Genomic DNA, 24,049 nt, shown 5'->3' with positions numbered 1-24,049 from the left:
GATAAGTTATGGTAAAAACAATAAAGGTTCAGTTTCAATGGTTCCAAACAGCAAGGCTGGCATTAAGAATGCCTTTTTATGGCCAACATGAATAATTTAAACTCGTTCATTTATCCACACAAATAACCAGCATACAGCTGAAAAATTTCCTAATTTTAAACTATTTAAGTAAATAAAACAAACAGCTTCTATTTAGGCTTGCTGGTAGTTCTACTTTTTTTGTCAGTAGCTGTAAAAGTACATTGCTTTTCAAGCCAACATACTGACTCTAACCTAATGTGCTCCAATGGCTCAACGTGGAACTAACTTCAGTAACCCTCAAGTTCAAACGTTAAAGAAAGAAGAGAATGCGAACTGAAAACACATTGTTAACTAGGAAAGCTGTACATCATTTACCTTGAACTTCCGCATAGATTGATAGAGCCTGCCCAAGTTTCCGTAGTGCTTCGCAGTCTGCACATTGAATTCACCAAAGGCTTTCTTGGCTAACTGGAGTGAAGAAAGGTGCAAATCATGAGCCTCCTGAAGAAGCCGTTGCTCAGTTTCCTTGTTATGACAGTCAATAGCAATCTCCTCCAGTATAAGCGCTGCAAAGAAAACGTGACAAAAATCAACCTGAAAACAGATTTCAGAGGATAGGACTAGTGACAGAAACCTGGAGAATTTATTAATCTGGATGACTAAAAGTAGAAGATCTATCAGGCTGACCACATTCATTTCAAGAAAGCAGCTTATGAGCAATTAGAAATGTTAGGGACTACATATTAGCCGTGCCAGCAATACCCTTTTTCCGTAAATTTATTTGGGGAAAAAACGGGTCAGATACTTATTATACACAGTTCCAATTTCAGATACAAATTATGCCAAAAAAATTTTGCTTGTCTTATTTCTGTCGCCCATTTTGAAACTCCTTTGAAACCCTTAGCATTTTTGGAAAGGAAGAATGTTAAATTCAGGATCACATTTCTATGCTTAAACATATCAGAGAAAACAACGTATTGTTATTCAGATGGAGTAAGAAACAAGAAGTAAGAAATGAAGTAGGGTCAGATGGTGTAGAATCCATGTGGGTAGAATTAAGGAACTGCAATGGTTTAAAAAAAAACCATAGTTGGAGTTACGCACAGGCCCCCAGACAGTAGTCAGGAGCTGGGGCGCAAGATACAAAAGGGAGGTAGAAAAGATATGTAAGAAAGGCAAAGTTACAGTGATCATGTGAGATTTCAATATGCAGGTGGACTGGGAAAGTCAAGTTGGTAGTGGATTGCAAGGAAAGGAATTTATGAAATGTCTACAAAAATGGTTTTTGGAGCAGCTGGTGGTGGAGCTCACGAGGAAACAGGCAGTACTGGATTTAGTATTATGCAGTGAGGCAAAATTGATAAGGGAGCTGAAGGTGAAGGAACCCTTAGGAGGCAGTGATCATAATATGATTGAATTTACCCCCTCAATTTGAGAGGGAAAAGACAGAATCAGAGGTAACGGTATTACAGCTGAATAAAAGCAACTATAGAGGCATGAGGGAGGAGCTAGGTACAACTGACTGGAGGGGAGCCTAGCAGGAAAGACAGTGGAACAGTGATGGCAGGAGCTTTTGGGAGTAATTCAGAAGACACAGCAGAGATTCATGCAGAGGAAAAAGAAGCATGGTACAGGCAGAATGAGGCAGCCATGCTGAATAGGGAAGTCAGGGATAGCATAAAAGCAAAAGAGAAAGCAAATAATGAAGCCAAGGGCAGTGGGAAACCAGAGAATTGGAAAGAGATAGTGGAGGCGTTGGTGGTGATCTTTCAGGAATTGCTATTATCAAGGATGGTCCCAGAGGACTGGAAAATTGCTAATGTGACACCATTCTTTAAAAAGGGAGTAAGGCAAAAAACAGAAATTTACAGACTGATTAGCCTAACCTTGGTCGTGGGTAAGATCCTGGAATCCATTGCGAACGATGAGATTTCTGAATAATTGCAAGTGTGTGGTAAAATAAGGCAGAATCAGCATGGTTTCATGCTAGAATTCTTTGAGGAAGTAACAAGCAGGTTAGATCAAGGAGAACCAATGGATGTTATCTACCTGGACTGCAAGAAAGCCTTTGACAAGGTGCTGCACAGGACGCTATGGAGTAAGGTAAGGGCCCATGGTGTCTGAGGCAAGGTGCTAGCATGGATAGAAGTTTGGCTGTCTGGCAGAAACAGAGAGTGGGGATAAAAGGGTCCTTCTCAGGATGGCAGTTCGTGACAAATGGTGTTCCACAAGTCTCAAAGTTGGGAATACAACTTTTCACTTTATGCAGTAATGATCTGGATGAAGGAACAGAGGGCATTATGGCTAAGTTTGCTGATGATACAAAGGTAGAAACATTGAGGCGGCGGGGATGCTGCAGAAGGATTTGGAAAGGTTAGGAGAGTGGGCAAAGAAGTGGCAGATGGAGTACAATTGTGGAAACGTGCAAGATTATGCACTTTGGTAGGAAGTATAGAGGCACGGACTATTTCCTAAATAGGGAGAAGTCTGAAGTGCAAAGAGACTTGGGAGTTCTAGCCCTGGACTCCCTCAAGGTAAACTTGCAGGTTGAGTCAGTAGTTGGGAAGGCAAATGCAATGATGACATTTATTTTGAGGACTTGAATATAAATGCAGGGATGTACTTCAGAGGTGGTAGAAGGCTCTGGTCAGACAACATTTGGAGTACTGTGTGTAGTTTTGGGTCCAATGTCTCAGAAAGGATGTACTGGCCTTGAAGCATTTTCAGAAGAGGTTCACGAAAATGGTCCCAGGAATGAAAAGTTTAACATATGAGGAATGTTTGAGGACCTCTGGGTTTATACTCAATGGTGTTTAGAAGGATGAGGGGGATCTAATCAAAGCATACAAAAAGTACTGAGTGGCCTGGACAGAGTGGATTTTGTGAATATGTTTCCATTGGTAGGAGAGACTAAGACCCAAGGGCACAGCCTTAGAGTAAAGGGAAGACTTTTTAGAATGGAGATAAAGGAGAAACTTCTTCAGAGAGTGTGGTGAATCTATGGAATTCATTGCCATAGAAAGGTGTGGAGGCCAGGTCAGCGAATACATTTAAGACTGAAATAGATAGGTTCTGGAGTATCAAAGGGATCAAGGGTTATGGAGAGAATGTGGGAGAATGGGATTGAGAAACATATCAGCCATGATTGAATGGCAGAGCAGACTCAATGGGCTGAATGGCCTAATTTCTGCTCCTACGTCTTATGGTCGTATGTGAATGGAGATACACATGACTGACTCAGTTGGAGAAGTATGTTTATTTTTAACATGCTAGTCATTATGTACTGATTTCAGCATCTTGGATGAAAAATATATAAATCCTCAGAGTGCTCTATGAATTACAGACCTCACATTCCTAAATCACATCACTTTTTTCCCCCGCCGCAACTAAAGTACCAGAACGAAGGAAAGGGCAGACATATTGAATTATTACATCAGCGTTTAGAATGAGAGATGGCATGCTAGACATTCCCAAGGAAACAGATATTGAATAAAAGATGATTCACCAAAATTAATGCAAGCAAGACAGCAGTAAATAATATTAAAATAGGCACCTAAATGTGACTCTCACATTTTTAAAAGAACATTTTAAAAGAAGAAAACTAACTGCAGTCTAAAGTCCTTTTGAATTAGGAAAATTTCCTTTCGATTGGAAAACTGCAGGTGTTGAGAAGGGAAACATGGGACCCATAACACGAGTTATTGGAACTAGCAATTACAATGAACAATAGTGCGATTGAATGTATTGAAATTTTCAGTTGATCAGAAAAGACTAGCGTTGTAAAAGATGGTCATGCCCAAATGGAATGTTTTGGAGGCAGCCAAGAACTTGAACAGGGAATAATCTCTGGATGTTATTTATGAATTTCAGAGGCACTGGATAAAATATCCGTCATTAAAAAACTGTTAATTCACATTAAAAGACAATGGAATCAAAGTCAAATTACTGATCAAGTTCAGAAGTTGACTGAATGGCAGGTGAAAGAGTACGAATATTGTGCAGTACTCCAATTGGCAGGGTTACCAGTGATAGCCTGCAAGGATCCAATTAGTACCTCAACTATGCTTTTTGGCATGGATATTTCATTAGGCAGATAATTGCTGGAGCAACACTGCCTGGGGTTGTGTGTTGGGACAGTGCAGAACCCAGATGGAGCATATTAGAGTCAGATGTACAGGACGGAAACAGACTGTTCAGTCCAATTTGCCCATGCCAACCAGATATCCTAAATTAATGTAGTCCCATTTGCCAGCATTTGGCCCATATCCCTCTAAACCGTTCCTATTCTCTTATTCATCCAGATGCCTTTTAAAAGTGTTGTAATTGTATCAGCCTCCACCATTTCCTCAGGCAACTCATTCTGTACATGCACCCTCCTCTGCGTGAAAAGGTTGTCCTTCAGGTCCATTTCAAATAATTTCCCCTCAGCCTAAACCTATGCAATTTAGTTTTGGGCTCCCCATCCTGGAGAAAAGACCTTATCTACTTACCTTATGCATACCGCTCATAATTTCATAAACCTATATAAAGGTCACCCCTCCGCCTCTGACGTTCCAGGAAAAATAACCCCAGTTTATTCAGCCTCTCCCTATAGGTCAAACTCTCCAACCCTGGCAACATCCTTGTAAATCTTAACTTCAAGTTTCATAACATCCTTCCTATAGCAGGATACCAGAATTGCTTGCAGTATTTCAAAAGCAGCCTAACTAATGTCCTGTACAGCTGCAACATAAGTTTCCAACTCCGATACTCAATGCTCTGACCAATAAAGGCAAGCATACCAAAAGCCTTCTTAACTGTCCTATCTACCTGTGACTCCACTTTCAAAGAGCTATGAACCTGCACTCCAAGGTCTCCTTGTTCAGCACCACTCCCCAGGCCCTTACCATTAAGTGTGTAAGTCCTTCCCTGATTTGCCTTTCCAAAATGCAGCACTTCACATTTATTAATTTAAACTCCATCTGTCAATCCTCAGCCCATTGGCTCATCTGATCAAGATCCCATTGTACTCCGAGGTAACTTTTTTCACTGTCCACTACACCTCCAATTTTGACGTCATCTGCAAACTTACTAACCATACCTCCGATATTCACATCTAAATAATTTATATAAATTACATCATTTATATTCCGTAGGAGATATCTAAAGACATAGAATACAAGGAGTAGAAGAAGTCATTCTTCACATACAAAGCAGTGGTTTGGCTAAACTTGGAGTACTGCAAACAGCTATGGTAATCACCAGGCAGTTTTATTTCAAAATTATTACAGACTTCTGTACTGTTTACATTAATCAAATAAGTTTTTCACATTAGTTTCCTGCATAATTTTGACTTCTTGGCTTCCATCCAAATATTCTCAAATTGGTAGTAGTAGATATGTGTCAGCTCAAATAGTAGTTCTCAAATTCATTCATTATTACAAATCAGTCCACTAATAACTATTCCAAGATAAAATGTTTTGGTTGATCAGACTGAAAATATTGAAAAATGCCACCATGTATTAATTCCATAGAGTGTGTGGACATATATTTATTCTAAAGAATCATGTATGTCTAAATTATCTGAGCCGAGTTTCAACACTGTCCACAGCACGAGTGAAGACCGGGTATCCTCAGAAGGATAAAAAAAATTAAATTCCTCTATAATTCTGTGTGGAGTTTGCACATTCTCCCAATGTCTGCGTAGGTTTCCTCCCACAGTCTAAAGATGTGCACGTTAGGTGAATTGGCCATGCTAAATTGCCCGTAGTGTTAGGTGAAGGGTTAAATGTAGGGGAATGGGTTTGGGTGGGTTGCTCTCCGGAGGGTTGGTGTGGACTTGTTGGGCTGAAGGGCCTGTTTCCACACTAAGTAATTTAATCTAATCTAATAACACCAGCAAGTTGCTACTATATGAGTAGTATTAGCAGAGGCTTTAAGAAGAGCTTGCCTGACAGATACTTAGCCTATTGGGGAGCATACAGACGCAAAGCACACAGGAAAAAGAATCATACCTCTAGGAAATCTGTTATTTAGTATTCTATTTCGAAGTTTGTTCCATCGTTAGCTTTCCTTTTAAATGTGCATTTTAATGGTCTTACTATTAGAGAAAAAGACAATAGGCTTGCATGTTCTTTGGTGCTATTCTTAAAAATTAAAAGGATAGAGAGCAAAATATTTTTGTTATACAATTATAGTTCCTGCAGACTGAATTTTACATCTATAGTTCAGACAGATAAGTGTAAGATATTCAAAGTTCAAAAATACTAAGTCATAAGATTTGAACAAACAGTGAATCCTAATAAACAGACCTTTAACCCTTTTAGAAGAAGCCAACAATAAATGGTCTTCAGGAAGGATATGAGTGATGATGTCTATGGCACGTTCAGCATGGAATCTGTAAGGAATCAAAAAGTATATTCTTAACTTTAAAAAATGAATATTGTTTCCATCAGGGTAGAAGACATGTAAACTCCAAAGTTTTACTTCATTTTGTTAAAGTATGGGTGAAGAAGTCTTTGTTTGACAGGGGAAAGGAAAGAGGAAGGAAAGAAAAAAATCTAAATCCAGTTGGAACAGATGCAGATCCAAATGCACAAATAAATAGTTAAAATAGTATAACCTACAAATATAAGCTCTGATACAAAATATTATATATGACAGATTTACATCCTGATTTACACTGTTCTCATCAGAGGTGAAAAAATATTTGAATTATGTCACTCCTTCTCAATCTAATTAAAATGCTGAAAAAAATGCAAAAAAGTTTCCATTCCAACCGATGAGCATTTTTAACTTGCTCTTTTATTAGCAATAGAAAATAGTGTTGACATGTAACAAATTAGGTAACTTACAGTGCATTGTCAAACTTCCCAGAACTATACTGATGTACGTAAGAAGAATAGGCCAGGTCTTCATGAGCTGTTGCTACGTGGATGTTCTTGCCTCCAAATACTGACTGCCGGATATCGAGTGCTGTCTATTGTTCAAAGTTAAAGTTTAAAATTAACTTGGATAAGTTGCAACACCACCCACTTGTAAAATTCTTTAGACAAAACAGTTGTAAATATCAAAAAAAGAAATATATATACACACTCTCTGTGCCTGCCTAAATGGAGTAAGTCTGCATAACTTTTGAGGTCATGTTATGGCTCAATTGAAAGATCACAAATAGTGAAGCTCAAATCAAGCTGCCATTTGATTAAAATAAAAGAACCCCAAGTTAGAAGACAGCTACAGGTTGTGCCTGGGTCACAAGCAGTTCCTTTCTTGCATCCATTCACAAGTTGATTTGTACGCATGTCAGATCTTTAAAATTACACCCTCAATACAGGATCACATTTGTAAGTAGGATATTTGTAAATTGGGGAACCAATGTATCGTAATTGAGCAAGTTTTAATGGCTTAAGTCAATATCTTTTTGGCACAGTAGCACTGTTCCAACATTTTCCTATATTAAATTTTCATTGGCTAGCCAATGTCTCAACTGGAGAATTTTAATAACAATGACATTAGTTAGCACTTAAAGAAAATCATGTAATAAAAAGGAAAAATATTCAAAGCCTTCCTGAAAAATAAATATTGACAAAAATGACCAACTGCTTTTTCCTCACTAAAACAAAGACTACATTAATCATTGGTGACTTTAATGTTCATGTAGATTGTCAAAATCAAAGGTAGCCACAAGGAAGAATTAATAGATTGTATTTAGGATAGTTTCCCAGAACAAATGGATCCAACCGTGCATCAGGCTACTTTCGATCTAGCAATGTGAAATAAGGCAAGTTTAATAAATGATCTCAAAATAAAAGATTGTTTAGGAAATTGTGATCATAACATGGTAGAATTTAGCATTCTTGTTGACAGTGATAAAACTTCACAGGCAATTCTGCGAAACCTAAACAAAAATTACCAAAGAATGAGGGCAGGGTAGGCTGGAGTGGACTAGGAAATATGTTTAGCAGAGGAAAATGGTTGATAAAGAAGACAGCTTGCATTTATATAATCATACATGACAAAGAAAGAAATGGATGAGGCGAGATGGAAGTCACCAAAAATCCTGCACAAGAAATATGTATTGAATGAAAACAAAAAAAGAGAGAGATTTCAGGAATGGAATTCCACAGCAAATTAAGCAAGATGTCAGGAGTCACACTATTGGCTCAGGAGGGCAGGAAGTGTTTTCAGTGGAAAGGGGGTTGCTGTATGACTAGAACAATCACAAAGGGGATTAAAAGCATTTAAATTAGAATGAATAGTAACAATTTCAGGTGCAAACAATTAGACTCAATATAGTTTGCAAGAAGATGATAAAGGAAAAATTTGGTCTGGGAGCAAGAAATGGGCAACTGAGGTTTTGAAATGAAATGGAGACAAAACAAATACAGGTTAGTTACAAGCAGGTAGCCACAACTAATTGACTATGAATTGTGGACAAGAATGATGAATATATATACTTAAATATGTTGGGGCTCATCATCTGATATGTAATGGAAGCCAAAGCTCAAACTCGAAAGCGAGACTCAAAGTGATACACTATTGCAGACTAAAGTCACAGGGAAACAATAAAATCCAGTTACAAGTAGAAGTTCCATCTGAAATAAGAGGACAGGATGGATGCATCACTAGCAAAAGGTGTGAGCAAGTATGTGGCAGGACAAAAGTTGTTAGCTTTGGGCTTCCTATTTTTTGATTTAAAGAAAGTACAGCTGATTCAAGAATGAATACAGTCCAATAATATGCTTCCAATTTGCAGACTTAAGAACATAATTGACAATTTAAAATACACCTTAACTGGCAACAAGAAGAAAAATTCCAACATACCTGATAAATAGCAACTGATTGACAAATATTATCTACGTTGAGCAAGTAAAATCCATAATCTAAGAGGGTATCAGAGTATTTGGGATGCTTTTGACCAAAATGCTCCCTACAAGAAAAATGACATTTCTGTAGTAAATATTCAAAACATGCAATGGTGTTTGAAATACTAAAGTACGTTGAAACGAAAAAGCAAGTCCTCTGCTTCAACAAAAGGGCAAATGTTATTAATACTATCTTATCAAAACTGTCTTTGCCCCTCATTCAATTTCTATACCTGTTTTGTAAAGCTTATTTTTTTGTTCACGGTTTCTTCATTTCAGGTATAACACTTCTTCAGAGAGGAAAGGTTATACCTGAAATGTTGACTTATCAACCTCATCATGCTGCCTGGCTTGCTGCATTCTTCCAGCTTCCTGCTTGTCTACTCTGCATTCTAGCATCTGCAGGTTTTTTTTGTCTCTATCACTGTCTCTTCATGTCCAGTTTATTTTGTTTCTTGTTATCACAGAAACTGCAACATAATGTACATATAAATTTAAAGGTGGAGGCCATTCAACCTTCAAGTCTGCTCTGCCATTCAAAAAAGATAACAGCGGATCTGATCAGTAATTATTTAACTCTTGACTAGCCAAGCAGTCAAAAGGTAATCTACTGCCTTAAAGATACAGTAAGACTGTCTCCATTGTCCTCTTGGGAAAGTGGTTCATCTCTGACTTAAATAGAAGACTTTTTAAAATTCTACAGCCGAGTTCTCATCTCTCCCACAAGGGGAAATATCCTTCTAGCATCCATTATCAAGTCCTAGCTAGATCTTAAAAGTCTCAATAAGATTATCTTGTGCTTCTCTAAATTGGACATACTGTCAGCCAGGAGAAAGTGAGGACTGTAGATGCTGGAAACCAGAGTTGAAAAACGTGGTGCTGGAAAAACACAGCAGGCCAGGCAGCATCCGAGGAGCAGGAGAATCGAAGTTTCAGGCATAAGCCCCTCTTCAGGAATGAGGCTGGTGTGCCAAGCGGGCAGCCTTACCAACTTTTTAAGTCAGACAGCAATTCTCAATCCAATTATCAGTTGACTGTTAACTTTCTCATAATTATTTCCAATACTCTAATATCCTTTCTTAGATGCGACCAAAATTTAGAGTTAGTTCTCCAAATATGGTCTTACCAATGCCTTGCCCAGATGTGGGAAAACATTCGTTTTTATATAGCATTCCCTTTGCAATAAGCAACAGCATTCTATTTGTGTTTCTAATAGCTTGTTATATGTATCTCACAAAATGAGCATGCAAATACATCAGGAGATGTAGATCACCTTGTACTTGGATTCTGCAACTGTTCCCTAATTAAATAATTTGCTTTTTTGAAAAAAAACTGTTCCTGCCAAAGTAGCTAAGTTCATAATTTCCTACACTGTATTCCAGCTACCAATTTTTGTCACTCAACTTAATCTACCTATGTCCTTTTCCTAATTCCTTGCGTCCTGTTCACACTTTACTTTCCTACCTCTCTGTGTCAAAGATCTGTGTCAAAGTAAAGAGTAGCACATCAGTCAATTCTTTGTTAAGAAAATGCATTCACAGGATGTAGGTATCGGTAGCTCGGCTACTATTCGTTGCCCCATTCTTAATTGCTGAAAGGGCAGTTGAGTGTCAACTACATTGCTGTGGCTCTGAAGTCACATGTAAACCAGAACCACAGAATGCCAGATTTCCTTCCCTGAAGGACATTAGTGAGCCAGATGGGTTTTTATGACAATTGACAAAGGTTTCATGGTCACCAGTAGATTCTTAATTCCAGATTTTGTTTTATTGCATTTAGATTCCTCCATCTGCTTTAGCAGGATTTGAATCTGGGTTCCTATAACAGTAGCAGAGTTCCTGGATCAAATAGTCTAGCGATGTTATCACTAGACTATTGCCGGCTAAGTTGTTGGTAGGACAGTTAAGTAAAACGTAACAGAAAAGTGATTAGGACAGACATCAATCTGGCTATTACTGACAAGAAGATCGAAGAGAACCCTGTAATTTAGATTAAGATTCTCTCGAATTGTGTTTGCATGGAAACTTACCGCGCTAAATACACAGCATGTTTTATTAACTGCTCTGCTTTCTTGAATTCCCGTTTCACTACGCAAGCCTAGGGAACAGAAATAATTCAATTACAAAACTGCAAATGACTTGATTTTAGTATCCCTAATAATGTGAATTAGATTCAGTTATACAGCACAGAAACAGATCCACTTCATCCATGACGACCAAGTTTCCTAAACTGTACTAGTCCTATTTGCCTGCTTTTGTCCCACATCCCTCTTAATTTTTCCAATCCATTTACCTGTCCAAATAGCTTTTAAATGTTCTAATTATACCTGTCTCTACCACCTCATTCCATACAAGAACCACCCTCTACACAAAAAAGTTATCCTTCAGATCCCTTTTAAATCTTTCCCATTTCACCTTAGCCCTCGCCCGCTAGATTTGGACTCTCCTTGAGGAAAAAGACCATATCTATGTCCCTCATGGTTTTATAAACCTGTATAAAAGGTCACCCCTCAATCTCCTATGTTCCAGAGGCAAAAAAGGTCCCAGCCTATTCAGCCTTACCCCAACAAAAACTCTCCAGTCTTGTTAACATCCTTGTAAATAGTTTTTTTTGCACCCTTTCCAGTTTAATAACATCCTTCCAAAGCATAGCAATGAGAATAGTACACAGTATTTTAAATGTGGTCTGACCAAATGCTCATACAGTCATAACATGACATCTCAACGCCTGTACTCAGTGCTCTGGCCAATGAAGGTAAACATGCCAAACGTCTTTATCATCTTGTCTACCTGTGACCTCACTTTCAAGGAGCTATGCATCTGAACCCCTTAGGGTCTCTGTTCAGCAACATTCCCCAGGACCCTACCATTAACCATAAAGTCCTGCATCGGTTTGTTTTATCAAAATGCAACACGTCTCATTTATCTAAAATAAATTCCATCTGTCATTCCTCAGCCCAGTTGATCTCTTAGATATGAGTTGTACTCTTAGTTAACCTTCTTCACTGTCCACTAAACCAATTTTGGTGCCATCTAACAATGCCTCCTATATTCTCATTCAAATCATTTATCTAAATGACAAACAAAAGGTGGACCCAGTACAGATCCCTGTGGAACACCACTGGTCCCAGGCCTTTGGACAAAACAAAAAAATCTTTTTTTTTCCTCAGAATTTATCACACCTCATGAAAATTGTAAATGCAATGAAAAAAGATGATACAAATTCCCATTAACATCAGTAATTAATTTTCCATGTATCTTGTTTTAAAAAAGAAACTGCAGGAAGAGAATAGTGTCTTATTCTTGTTTTGGAGGCATTACATGTGGTGCACATAAAGGACAGGAATTAATTTTATATTTGTGAGGAAAGCAATTTGTAACTCAGGTAAAATGAATAGGAGAAGATATGGTATTAAAAAGGATATTTGGAAAATGGCTTATGTACTCTACTCCAGAATATATACTAGAACATTAGATAAAATTTGCCAGGATGAAATTTCTTTGTTAATGAAAGAAAATTATAGACGATTACTACAGAAACTTTATAATGTTAAAGGCACTATGTTTCACTACTCAATCCTTCCTGGAAATTTTCATTACATTTATTTAGTCCCAAGCAACTCATGGATCTGTATGTTCCAGATACAGAACATGTTAAATCTGCGAGTTACAACTGAATTTTGTTATTGAAAGAATTAAAAACAAAAATAATACTTGTTTCTTCCTTTCACATCATGAAAAATATCCCAACTAGACAGATGTGTTTAACTAACTACACCTGACACTAATTAATCAGAGTAAGATTAAATAAAGTGCATATCATCACACCAATTTGTAGAACAAAAGAGGAAAGTACATTTGTTATTTTTTTGAAGATGCTGGCTTAAAATGTTTAACAAATTAGAACTTTCAACAATTAAATGTTTTGCATTTTTGTCTAGACAACTTCAAAATGCATCAACTATACCTCATAACTGCAAATTACTCACTTTTGAAGCTTGCCTCAAAACATCAACTGCTACTTTCACGGGCAAGCCAACTGTGATTTCCTTCATGGCTTCTACACACCACTTATAAGCCTAGAAAAACAAGTGCATGGTAATTACCATTTAAATAGGATATACAACACTTGTCAACTTTCTACTATACTGTAGTACATTAATACTAACTCCAATAAGGTAGGATATTGCACATAATCAAGATTACACTACAATACACACTTCAAGTTCATTAAGTGGGAAATGCAGGAGCAATCCAGTGCATAGTGGTACTATAAAACACTTCCTAAAGTAACTTGGCTACTTGAAATCTTAATGCTCTCACTCTGATTACAACATCCACCACTCTAGCCAAACCTAAAAATGGTAACCATCCTAGTCAAAAGGTATACCAAGTCCCGATAAAGAGATGACACTACTCAATGCCTTGACCTTTAAACATAGATGTAGACTCAATCCTTTGATCTTCCCAGGAAGTTAGCACAATATCCCCAAGAAAGAAAATCTACATTGTAAACATACCAATCACATTTGCCTGCTTATACTACTTTAAAACCAGTTCAAACGCATCTGTGAAAATAAACTTAGATAAAAGACAATGTAACAGTAGTGAGGGGTACAACACAATTTCAGGCAGGACATTAGTCGTAACCTCATTTCAACCACAACTTTGAGATGTCCTGAAGATGTGAAAAGTACAATATAAGTGATCTTCATTCTTTTTTGTATATCCACGCTTGTATCTCAATAACTTGCGCTCTTAGGTTGTTACGGTCAAGGCCCACATTAGAGACTTGAGCAAATAATCTAGAGTTTGTCATTGCAGCATAAAGGCAATATGTTTCTGGCTTTTTAAATGAGGCAATTAAAATCCTGGCTCTGATTTTGTTTTTACTTAAGTCCACTTGAAAGAACAAAGCAACATTGAAATAATGGGAGGCTCTCTACTGCTCATAAGCAATATCTATTCCTCAACTAGGTCCACAAAATGATTATCTGATTCCCTGCTACTTGTGGAACCTTGCTCTGTGCAAGCTGACTACATGTTTTCCTACATTATAACAGGGAATGCACTTAAAAACTATTCTCTGATACATTTTGCAATGTTATAAGGATATGGAAACAAGCTTGTTTTCTCAAACACTTTGCAAATCAAAATTTCCAAAACCTTTAAACCAAATTTGAAAATCTGTATCTTGATAATTCTATCCAAACACTATAGTGACAAATCGTTCAAACATGGTACTTCAAATGTACTATGGTGAATTTATAAGTCAGTTTACAGTACTGATATGAACAAATATCTTACATTCATTTTCTACTCTCAAACATAATTACTCACACAGTGCAATAGAAGCAAGCAGATCAGGGGGCATCCAAGAGAAATGAATACATGAAACTTCTGTTAATTTTCTCCTTACCATGTCAAGGCACTGGATCAATTTTCACTTACTGTATAGGGTGAGATCAACTACTGCAGACTTTACCTGACGTAGACCACACACACACATTACAGACATCTTGGTCATCAACTCCAATATTCTGAACCTACCTCATCATAATGACTTTTAGCAAAGAGTAATGCACATAGCTCTCCAAAGAGTGCTGCTCTATTTGCCTGGTGACCATGTTTTGCCAGTTTATCGATGTAGGTTTGGGCGAGTTTGTAGGTCTCTTCCCCCAAGTGGTACTTACAATTGCCATTGCGCACGTGGAGTAACCTTGAAACCAAACAAATTAGGAGTCAGCAATCATAATATCTGAAAGACATAACCCAAAATCTATTACTCACAGTGATCATTTTTAGCACTTTTCATCAAAGGTTACTGATTGTAAAGAAAATCCCAGGCCACCAATGTTCTTGCACTGATAGAACAAAAGTGATGTACTGAAAATTGCAAGGAAATTTGGACATATGAGGCATCCGAGAGAGACCTGGATAAGTTCAGAATTATTTGATTAAGGCTTAAAGCTTCTACTTGATTAGAACATAGAAGAGTACAGCACAGAACAAGCGCTTTGGCCCACGATGTTTTGCCGAGATTTAATCCTAATGTCAAATATAATAACTTAACCTATGCACCCCTCAACTCACTGCTATCCATGTGCATGTCCAGCAGTCGCTGAAATATCCCCAATGACTCTGCTTCCACCACCACAGCTGGCAACGCATTCCATGCATTCACAACTCTCTGCGTAAAGAACCTACCTCTGATGTCTCCTTTATACCCTCCTCCTAATATCGTCAAACTATGACTTCTGGTACCAGTCAATCCTGCCCTGGGGAAACGTCTCTGGCTACTGATTATATATATTCCTCTCATTATTTTATACACTTCGATCAGGTCTCCTCTCTTCCTCCTCCTCTCCAGAGAGAACAGTCCGAGCTTATTCAACCTTTCTTCATAAGGCAAGCCCTCCAGTCCAGGCAGCATCCTGGTAAATCTTCTTTGCACCCTCTGTGCAAAGAAGCCTCTGTATCTTTCCTATAGTAGGGCGACCAGAACTGGACACAATATTCTAAGTGTGGTCTCACCAGCGACTTGGAGAGCTGCAGCAAAACCTCATGGCTCTCAAACTCGATCCCCCTGTTAACGAAAGCCAAAACACTATATGCTTTCTTAACAACCCTATCCACTTGGGTGGCAATTTTGAGGGATCTATGTACTTGCACACCCAGATCCCTCGGTTCCTCAACATTGCCAAGAATTCTGTCTTTAATCCTATATTCAGCATACGAGTTCGACCTTCCAAAATGCATCACTTCACATTTATCCAGGTTGAACTCTACCTGCCATTTCTCTGCCCAGCTCTGCATTCTGTCTATGTCGCGCTGCAGCCTGCAATAGCCCTCTATACTATCGACGACACCTCCAACCTTAGTGTCACCTGCAAATTTACTAACCCACCCCTCAACCTCTTCATCCAAGTCATTTATAAAAACTACAAAGAGCAGAGGCCCAAGAACAGAGCCCAGCGGGACCCCACTCAACACTGACTTCCAGGCAGAATACTTCCCATCTACAACCACTCTATACCTTCTGTCAGCCAACCAATTCTGAATCCAGATAGCCAAATCTCCCTGTATCCCATACTTCCTGACTTTATGAATGAGCCTACCATGGGGAACCCTATCAAAGTCCATATACACCATATCCACTGCTCGACCCATCTTGTCACCTCCTCAAAGAGCTCAGTAAGATTTGTGAGGCATGACCCGCCTCTCACAAAGCCATGCTGACTGCCTTTAATCACACTATGCTTTGCCAAATAGTCATAAATCCTATCCCTCCGAATTCTTTTCAAAACTTTGCTGATCACAGACGCAAGATTGACTGGTTTGTAATTGCCAGGGATTTCCCTATTACCCGTTTTGAAAAGAGGAACAACATTCGCCTCCTTCCAATCCTCCAGTACGACTCCTGTGGAGAGTGAGGAGGCAAATATTCTCACAAGCTTAGCAACCTACTTTCTTGCATCCCAGAGCAGACTAGGATAAATCTGGTCTGGCCCTGGAGACTTATCAATTTTAATGTTTTCCAAAATTTCCAGCACATCAACTTCAATCAATCTTGATCTGGTCAAGACTGCATCCCAGATCCTCTAAATTTTCATTTAGAGCAAGTTCCCTTTCCTTGGTGAAAACTGAAGCAAAAAACTGATTTAGGGTTTCCCCTATCTGCTCAGACTCCACGCACAAGTTCTCTACGCTATCCCTGATCGGCCCTACCTTCTCCCTGATCATTCTCTTATTCGTCACGTATGAGTAAAATGCCGTTGGGTTCTCCCTAATCCTAATTGCCAAGCCTTTTTCATGCCCCCTCCTGGCTCTCCTCAGCTCAATTCTGAGCTCCTTTCTAGCTAGCCTGTAATCCTCTAAAGCTGTGCTAGATCCTTGCTTCCTCCACCTCACATAAGTTGCCTTCTTCCTTTTGACGAGAAGTCCCTCTGTTCTAGTCATCCAAGATTCCTTAATCTTACCCCTTCTTACCTCTTTCAGAGGAACAAATTTGTGCATCACTCGCAACAACTGCTCCAACTGTCTGCTGTGCCCTTTCTGTGGAACAATTGCTCCCAGTCTGTACTTCCCAACTCCTGTGTGATAGCGTCATAATTTCCTTTTTGCCAATTAAATATCTTCCCTCGATAACTGCTCCTTTCACTCTAAGGCTATGCTAAATGTGAGGCAGTTTGATCACTGTCACCAAAGTGCTCTCCCACCGCGAGATCTGACACCTGTCCTGACTCATTGTAGAGCACCAAATCCAAAGTGGCCTCTCCCCTCGTCAGTCTGTCTACATACGGAGTAAGGAAACCCTCCTGAACACACCTGACAAAAACGGCTCCATCCAAACCATCTGCACTTAGGAAGTTCCAGTCGATATTGGGGAAGTTGAAATCACCCATAACAACCACCCTGCTACTTTTGCACTTTTCCAGAATCTGCTCACCTATGAGATCTTCAATCTCTCTACTGCTATTAGGTGGTCTGTAGAAAACCCCCAATGCGGTGGCTGTTGCCTTGCTGTTCCTAACTTCCACCCATACTGACTCAGTAGACAAACCTTCCTCAACAACCTTAGTTTCTGTAGCTGCGATGTACTCTCTGATTAGCAATGCTACACCCCCTCCTCTTTTTCCACCCTCCCTGTTCTTTCTAAACGTTCTAAACCCTGGAACGTCAAGCAACCATTCCTGCTCTTGTGAAACCCACGTCTCTGTCATAGCCACAACATCGTAGCCCCAAGTACTGATCCATGCTCTAAGTTCATCACTCTTATTTAGACACTCCTTGCATTAAAACAGACACACTTTAACCGATCCCTTTGTTTCATTGCGTGAGAAGCCTTCCTGATAGATTCAATATATCCTGTCACTGTCCCCTCTGCAACTGACCCCCTCTCAGGCATGTGGCTCTGATGCTCGCCTCCCTGCCAAACTAGTTTAAACCCTCCTGAATCACATGATTGTTTATGTTGATTCCACGACAGTTTTTGTGTTCTAGGAAAAGCTAATGATATTGTCAGGAAATTTTCAAGTGTATATTATGACCAGAATTCAACACAAGCTGAATCAATGGAAGTCTGGAATCGTGTGACTATTAGCAAAATGTCGAGTTTTGAACAATGTATGATGTTGGGTTCAGTACTATGTGTCTTGTACATGCCTAATCATTTGAAATGCCCGTTGTTGCCATTTTTGTTCCTCATTGCACGAGTACAGAACCTGTACTGCATTTACCCTATGTTGTGGTGCCTTCACCAGTTCTTCTGAATGGTTACCTGAAAACTACTTTAGTGAAGCGAGCCACAAATACAAACTGATTTTTTAAAATGAATAAACAGTACACAATTCTCAATGTACCATTTCTTAATCTAAGAAATAAACAGTTAAAACTAGACTATTAATGTGAAAGTCCATTTTAAAGTTAGCAGATGTTTTGGTGCACTGTGACAAGTTGCTACTCTTGCTCTATCATGATGGTGGGGGGGGAGGGAGATGAGACAAATGAGAGAACACAAATGTACCTTTGATCTCTTAAATGCACATGATCATGTGCTAGGCTTGCTAAGGCATTTAGTCATTAATGATTTCAAATGGTCTTACCCAGGGAACCATGAAGATTTCACATGCTTTTCATTTGTCAATTAAACTGGCAGTTGGTGGGTGAGGAACAATCAAATTTTAAAATTTCCTAAATGAAAAATCCCTTTGCTGAAAGGACAGGATATTTTGTGCTCTTGCATGTCTAATCCACAAGCTTCTGAAAATAGGAGCCTGTGAAGTTCCTGACCTACACCATTCTTCCAAAAAATAAACTTTAAGCTTAGGTGACATTGTTGGGGGAAAACAAAACGAGTCAACTAAGTAGGTTACTAGAACAAGAACAATTATTCCTCAACTACAACGTACTGCACCAGAGGCCAAGAGTCATCTTCCACTGCAGAGGGCTATTATATACAATCTAAAATGAATAGATTCGACAAGGATTGAGATAACAGTATAATATTTAAAAATTATAGTTACTGCACCTGGGGTTTCTACATGTATCATAATGTTAAAATGCTTCTGGATGAAACATGTTTCATAGCCTCTTAATGCAATATTGCAGATGAGAAAAACAATATATAGGTTGAATATACTGTAAGTCCTACAAACAGAATTGAAAATATTAAAGTTTCCACTATGAAAATGTTACCTAAATGGCATAAGATTACAATTAAGCATATTTTAAAAGTGTAATAGTCTATGCTTACACTACATGTTAACAGAATCTTAATGTACATTCTGAACTTTTACTTGAATAGATTCCTTTATGATTCAGCCACTTAATAAACCAGTCAGTAAGTTCACAGTAACTGACAACATTCCTAATATGAACTGGAATCTTTAATGCTGATTACTCTTTAAAAGGATTAATATATTTGCTCAGTATCCAAGAACCAAACTGTTGTACCCAGGTGAAATTTCAGATCAAAGATTCCTTTCTGTATTCTGAGAAAAGTAATAGTCAAGCAAGCTGTTCACTTCAAGAGCAATGAGAGAGGCCAACAAATGCCAGCCTTGCTCAATGATGCCCACCTCCTGTGACAGAACTTTTGCTGAATTTAAACTGGAAGCTTTTTTAAATTTTTGTAATTGGTTTACCTTGGATAGTTTCCAATTAGTTTTCAAAGTTAAAAATCTGTCTGGGTACATAGAATACATACATAAATAGCTCATTCTTGAAAATTACAACATAGCTAGGTTTGCATGATTCCCAGATTTAAACTGTAAATAACAATGTTTGAACATTTAAAAATAATTGCTATGACACGGAGGTGAACCCCTCATTAATTAAACCAAACACCCAGAAAAGCTCACCTAGCCTCGCAATCTGTTAAAACAGGAGTGACAGAACTCTAAAGTTCCACTATTTAAAGAAAATAACAGCAATTTTTTGTTAAAAGTCAAAGTGAATATCAAACAATTATTCACAATTATAAGATCCTTTTCTCTTCACTGATTATCTGCCTCCAACTCTAACAATACAACTGTTCCAATAAGACACTTACTAAAATTACATCAACTTAATTCCAAAACTACACAGCCACTGTTGTCTTTCTTCTTCCGGCTGAAGATCTGCGAATATGTTTCATATGAAAAGGTACCCTTAAAGACAATGTTTCCTAATTTCTTGGGAGAGCAAGATATTAGCTCTCCATGTGTTTCTGTCTCAATGGCAGTTGTTCCCTGACCAGTTTTCACCCCCCAACACTGGATCATTTCATTGGTTCGATGTTGGCAAAACAGTAAGTTCAAACTCGATTGGGTTTTAGCATCCTGGGGTATAATTTAAACTGATTGGTTAAATTCAAATTGTTGCTAAACCAGCAACCAAAACTCAGGTACCCATTTTACAGCTAAATGTTACATGTTTTCAATTTTTCAGTACACTTTGGGACTGCCATCTAGTCATACACACAGGTGCGTGTAAGCTCTCAGTTCAGAACAACATTCACTTTCTCTTAAAGGTACAGTACACACCTTCAACTTCATAACAGGACTACATTGCCAATATTGAATTCAACAGATTTTTTTTCTAAACCATAACTGAAGTTCCTCAAAACACATAAGAAGAAAACTGCAAATAATAGCCTGATTTCTGCAACAAGTGATGAACTAACAATGCTAACCTTTCACTAGACTTTTTAAACTGGAACTAGCTGTTAGGGCTGCCCATGACTGAACAGCACCAAATGACCAATAACAGCTGACCCCAACAAGCTCTATAGAACATGGCTGACAGTAGTTAAGTCTGTGGGAAAATACTTGACCAATGTAATCTCAGCTGGTCGAACAAGTTTAATCAAGGTTACTGGCGGGGATAGAATGGGCAGCTGCATTTGCTTACATAGACAAGAACATTTTACAGTAAGTAATTGTTTCTCTGAATCATTCTGTTGCAATATTAAGAGTAATTTTTTTGTTTGGATCCTTCATAGATATAGATTCCAAAGTAGTTATAGATCCACATATACAAAAAAAAAATCACCAAAACGAAAACCAGTTTCAGCCAACAGAAATGGCCCCTCTTATCACTAAAGTCTGTGAAAACATTATGACCGTGGGTGGACCATCAACCTGTCTACTTCTTTGTGGTTCAGTGATTTTACTTGGAACTATGTGGGGGGGGGGGGGGGGGAGAAGAGGAGGGAGTGTTGCACTGGGCAATGTGCTCTAAGTTTTAAAGCTGTATACAATCTGTAGTTTTTGTGTGCCTTACTGCAAAGAAAATCTGAAGCTGCAACAAAATTGTACCAAAATAAAGTTATACCTGAATCTCCCTCCAGACTCCATGGCTCTCATTGGAAAATATGAGTTCTAACACTAGCATAATTAGAAATCAAAAATAGCACATTTCTGAGGAGGGAATTGGGGTGTGTGAACAGGGCAAGCAAGTGTACATGTTTTAAACAAAATCAGTTTGAAGAGCTGCCTCACAGTGCCAGAGACCTGGGTTCAATTCCCGCCTCAGGCAACTGTCTGTTTGGAGTTTGCACATTCTCCCAGTGTCTGCGTGGGTTTCCTCCCACAGTCCAAAAACGTGCAGGTTAGGTGAATTGGCCATGCTAAATTGCCCATAGTTTTAGGTAAAGGGATAAATGTAAGGGAATGAGTCTGGCTGGGTTGCTCTTCGTCGGTCTGTTTCCACAATGCAGGAAGTGAAAGCTGGAATAGTAAATTCAATGTTAAATCATCTACAGAGAAACTAAAGCAAGAAAGGAACCTGGAGAGGGGGGGGGGGGAAAGAGAGAGAGGGAGAGAAAGAAAAAAGTATAAAAAGTTTCATTTATATTTTAATACATTTGAATGCCAAGTCTGGAAGCGAGATACAATTACAATAGGATCTATAAAGGTCTGGGACAGTAATTTCCTGATTTCCATGCGTTAGTGTGAGTATGCAGTCACTGGAGAGGTATTGTTTGATTGAGTACTGATAGCATCACCATTACAGTCCCACAAAATCTGGGCCACCATCTGCAAATTCGTGCATTTGACTAGTTGCGTCATGGACTGGAAAGTATAATATGTACAACTATTTATCAAGTTGTTTCTGTTATGATGGCGCTGTGATCCTGCAATTGCTAAAGTTTAGAAAAAATCTAATCAGATAATAAAAAGTCTGGATCTTTAAGGTGGAATACTATTTTCCTTCTGAAAAGGACAATTGCAATTTGGGGCCTCACTTACAATTCCACTGTTCAGAAAACTGGAATGCAAAGTGATATATTTTCATGTATTCCATCAAAAATCAGGTGATTAAATTTCAACCCATAAAGTCACTCTCTGATCCAAGTTTCACACTAAGGAATTGGCAAACGTGACAAATTTATATACGTCAAATATGGTCAAACGATCAAATCTCACAGCAGCATATACTGAAAAAGGGCTGCAAGGAAGCCTTTCGTCACTGTTAAAAGGGCCAGGAAGAAAAATCAAAGTATGTCCTCTTTCTAAGAACCCAAATATCCTTAGCAAGTTGCTGACTGGATGACCTTCATATTATGTACAGAAATTATAATATTCAATTTTATAGTATTGACATTGTACACCCTCCTGAGGAATAAGGCTCTATGTTCAAACCAGACTCCGTGGGCTTATGCATATAATCCAGACTGACACTTCAATACAATATTGAAAATGTGCTGCCATGTTGGAAGGACCATCATTCACATGGGCCATTAAACTGAAGGTTCCATTAGACTATTTACAAGAAAAGCAGTTTCCTAGGTATTCTGGCAAAAATCTGTTCATTAATTAAGAACAGAACAAATAATCTGGTCATTTGTTATTTGAGACTGTTGTGCACAAATTGTTGCCATATTTTACTACACCAGTGATTACATTTCAGACCATTTCAAACTTTTCATAGCTAATTCAGTACTTCTGACATTGTCAAAGATGGTAAGTAAACAAAAGTCTTTGCCTTCTTTGCTAGTACACACCTGACGCAGCATTCAACTGCACGAAACCAATGAAGTACCTCATCATGTAGCGAGCATAGCTGCAGACAAGAAAGGAACACCTTCTCAGCATCACTATACCAGCCTGCATCAGAAAGAAAGCCACCTACAGAGGTGGGGGGAAACAGAAAAGAAAAAACAAAATCATTAAACATATTAGAATGTACCCTGTATCTCAGTTATGAATGGATACTTTGCACAGAATTTAAATGCATCTTATACAAAAGAGATATGTCTTAAGTCAATATTCAAGTAATTTGGTCTCAGCTGACTTGTGTGCCTGGTCACTAAACACTTCTAAAATATTGCCATAAAACCTATTCAGAAAGGACTTACCCTGAATAAGAAATTCCACCCAAGTATATATATTGGTTTTTCTATGTGGGTGACCCAAAACATTAACTGATTTGTCTTCACAGGTGCTGCCAACCTGAGCTTTTCCAGAAACTTCTGCTTTTGTTTCTGATTTACAGCATCTGCAGTTCTTTCAGTTTTTGTTTTTTTATGGTTGGCTTGCAAAAGTGAGTTGTTCAAGACAACACCGAGTTGTTCAAAGTTAAAAATCACACAACACCAGGTTACAGTCCAACAGGTTTAATTGGAAGCACTTTAGCTTTCAGAGCGATGCTCCTTCATCAGGTGATCTCACAATCAGCTGTTGGACTATAACCTGGTGTTGTGAGATTTTTAACTTTGTACACCCCAGTCCAACACCGGCATCTCCAAATCCTGAGTTGTTCAGTGTTCTCCTTGGAGGTGGTCATGATGTTAAGAACTTTAATTGAACCAATTCTGGTAATATGACCATAAGCAACATGGAGTTATATAAAGTATTGATCTCAGATGGTGGAGTCTCACGTAATGCTAACTGCCATGAGTCTGTGCTGAAGAGACTCAAACTAGGCAGTGAGCTATTTCTTCCTACATACATTTGTACCTGCAACTCCATTTGTTTTCCCCAGAATTACACATTGTGGTGAAACGGTTAAAAATTATATCCCAATACATGTGTGAATCTAACCGGAATGGAGGTGTTGCTTAGTCCCGTGTGAATCTTATTACACACCTCCCCGTGTGAATCTTCTTATCTGTATGTAACCAGAATGGAATGTGTTTTTTAGCCTTGCTCTGCTGTTCACATGAATGTTTATATCTGGAAAAGAGTATATCAGCTGGAAAAG

General features: G+C 38.5%; 1 protein-coding gene across 2 annotated transcripts in view; it reads right to left on the bottom strand.

The window, feature by feature from the left end:
* appbp2 (amyloid beta precursor protein (cytoplasmic tail) binding protein 2) overlaps positions 1-24,049 on the bottom strand; it is an 86,357-nt gene that overhangs the window by 9,545 nt on the left and 52,763 nt on the right. For both annotated transcript variants that reach the window (XM_043718527.1, XM_043718528.1), the window contains exons 4-11: positions 22,851-22,974; positions 14,414-14,582; positions 12,853-12,942; positions 10,894-10,961; positions 8,824-8,929; positions 6,855-6,979; positions 6,312-6,397; positions 397-587 (exon numbers count right to left, since the gene is read on the bottom strand). In XM_043718527.1, the coding sequence (XP_043574462.1) occupies positions 397-587; positions 6,312-6,397; positions 6,855-6,979; positions 8,824-8,929; positions 10,894-10,961; positions 12,853-12,942; positions 14,414-14,582; positions 22,851-22,974 (959 nt within the window). The remainder of the gene's footprint in view (positions 1-396; positions 588-6,311; positions 6,398-6,854; positions 6,980-8,823; positions 8,930-10,893; positions 10,962-12,852; positions 12,943-14,413; positions 14,583-22,850; positions 22,975-24,049) is intronic.

The sequence above is a fragment of the Chiloscyllium plagiosum genome, chromosome 28 (assembly GCF_004010195.1).
Source record: "Chiloscyllium plagiosum isolate BGI_BamShark_2017 chromosome 28, ASM401019v2, whole genome shotgun sequence".
Lineage (NCBI taxonomy): Eukaryota > Metazoa > Chordata > Chondrichthyes > Orectolobiformes > Hemiscylliidae > Chiloscyllium > Chiloscyllium plagiosum.
This window is presented reverse-complemented; position numbering and strand designations above follow the sequence as displayed.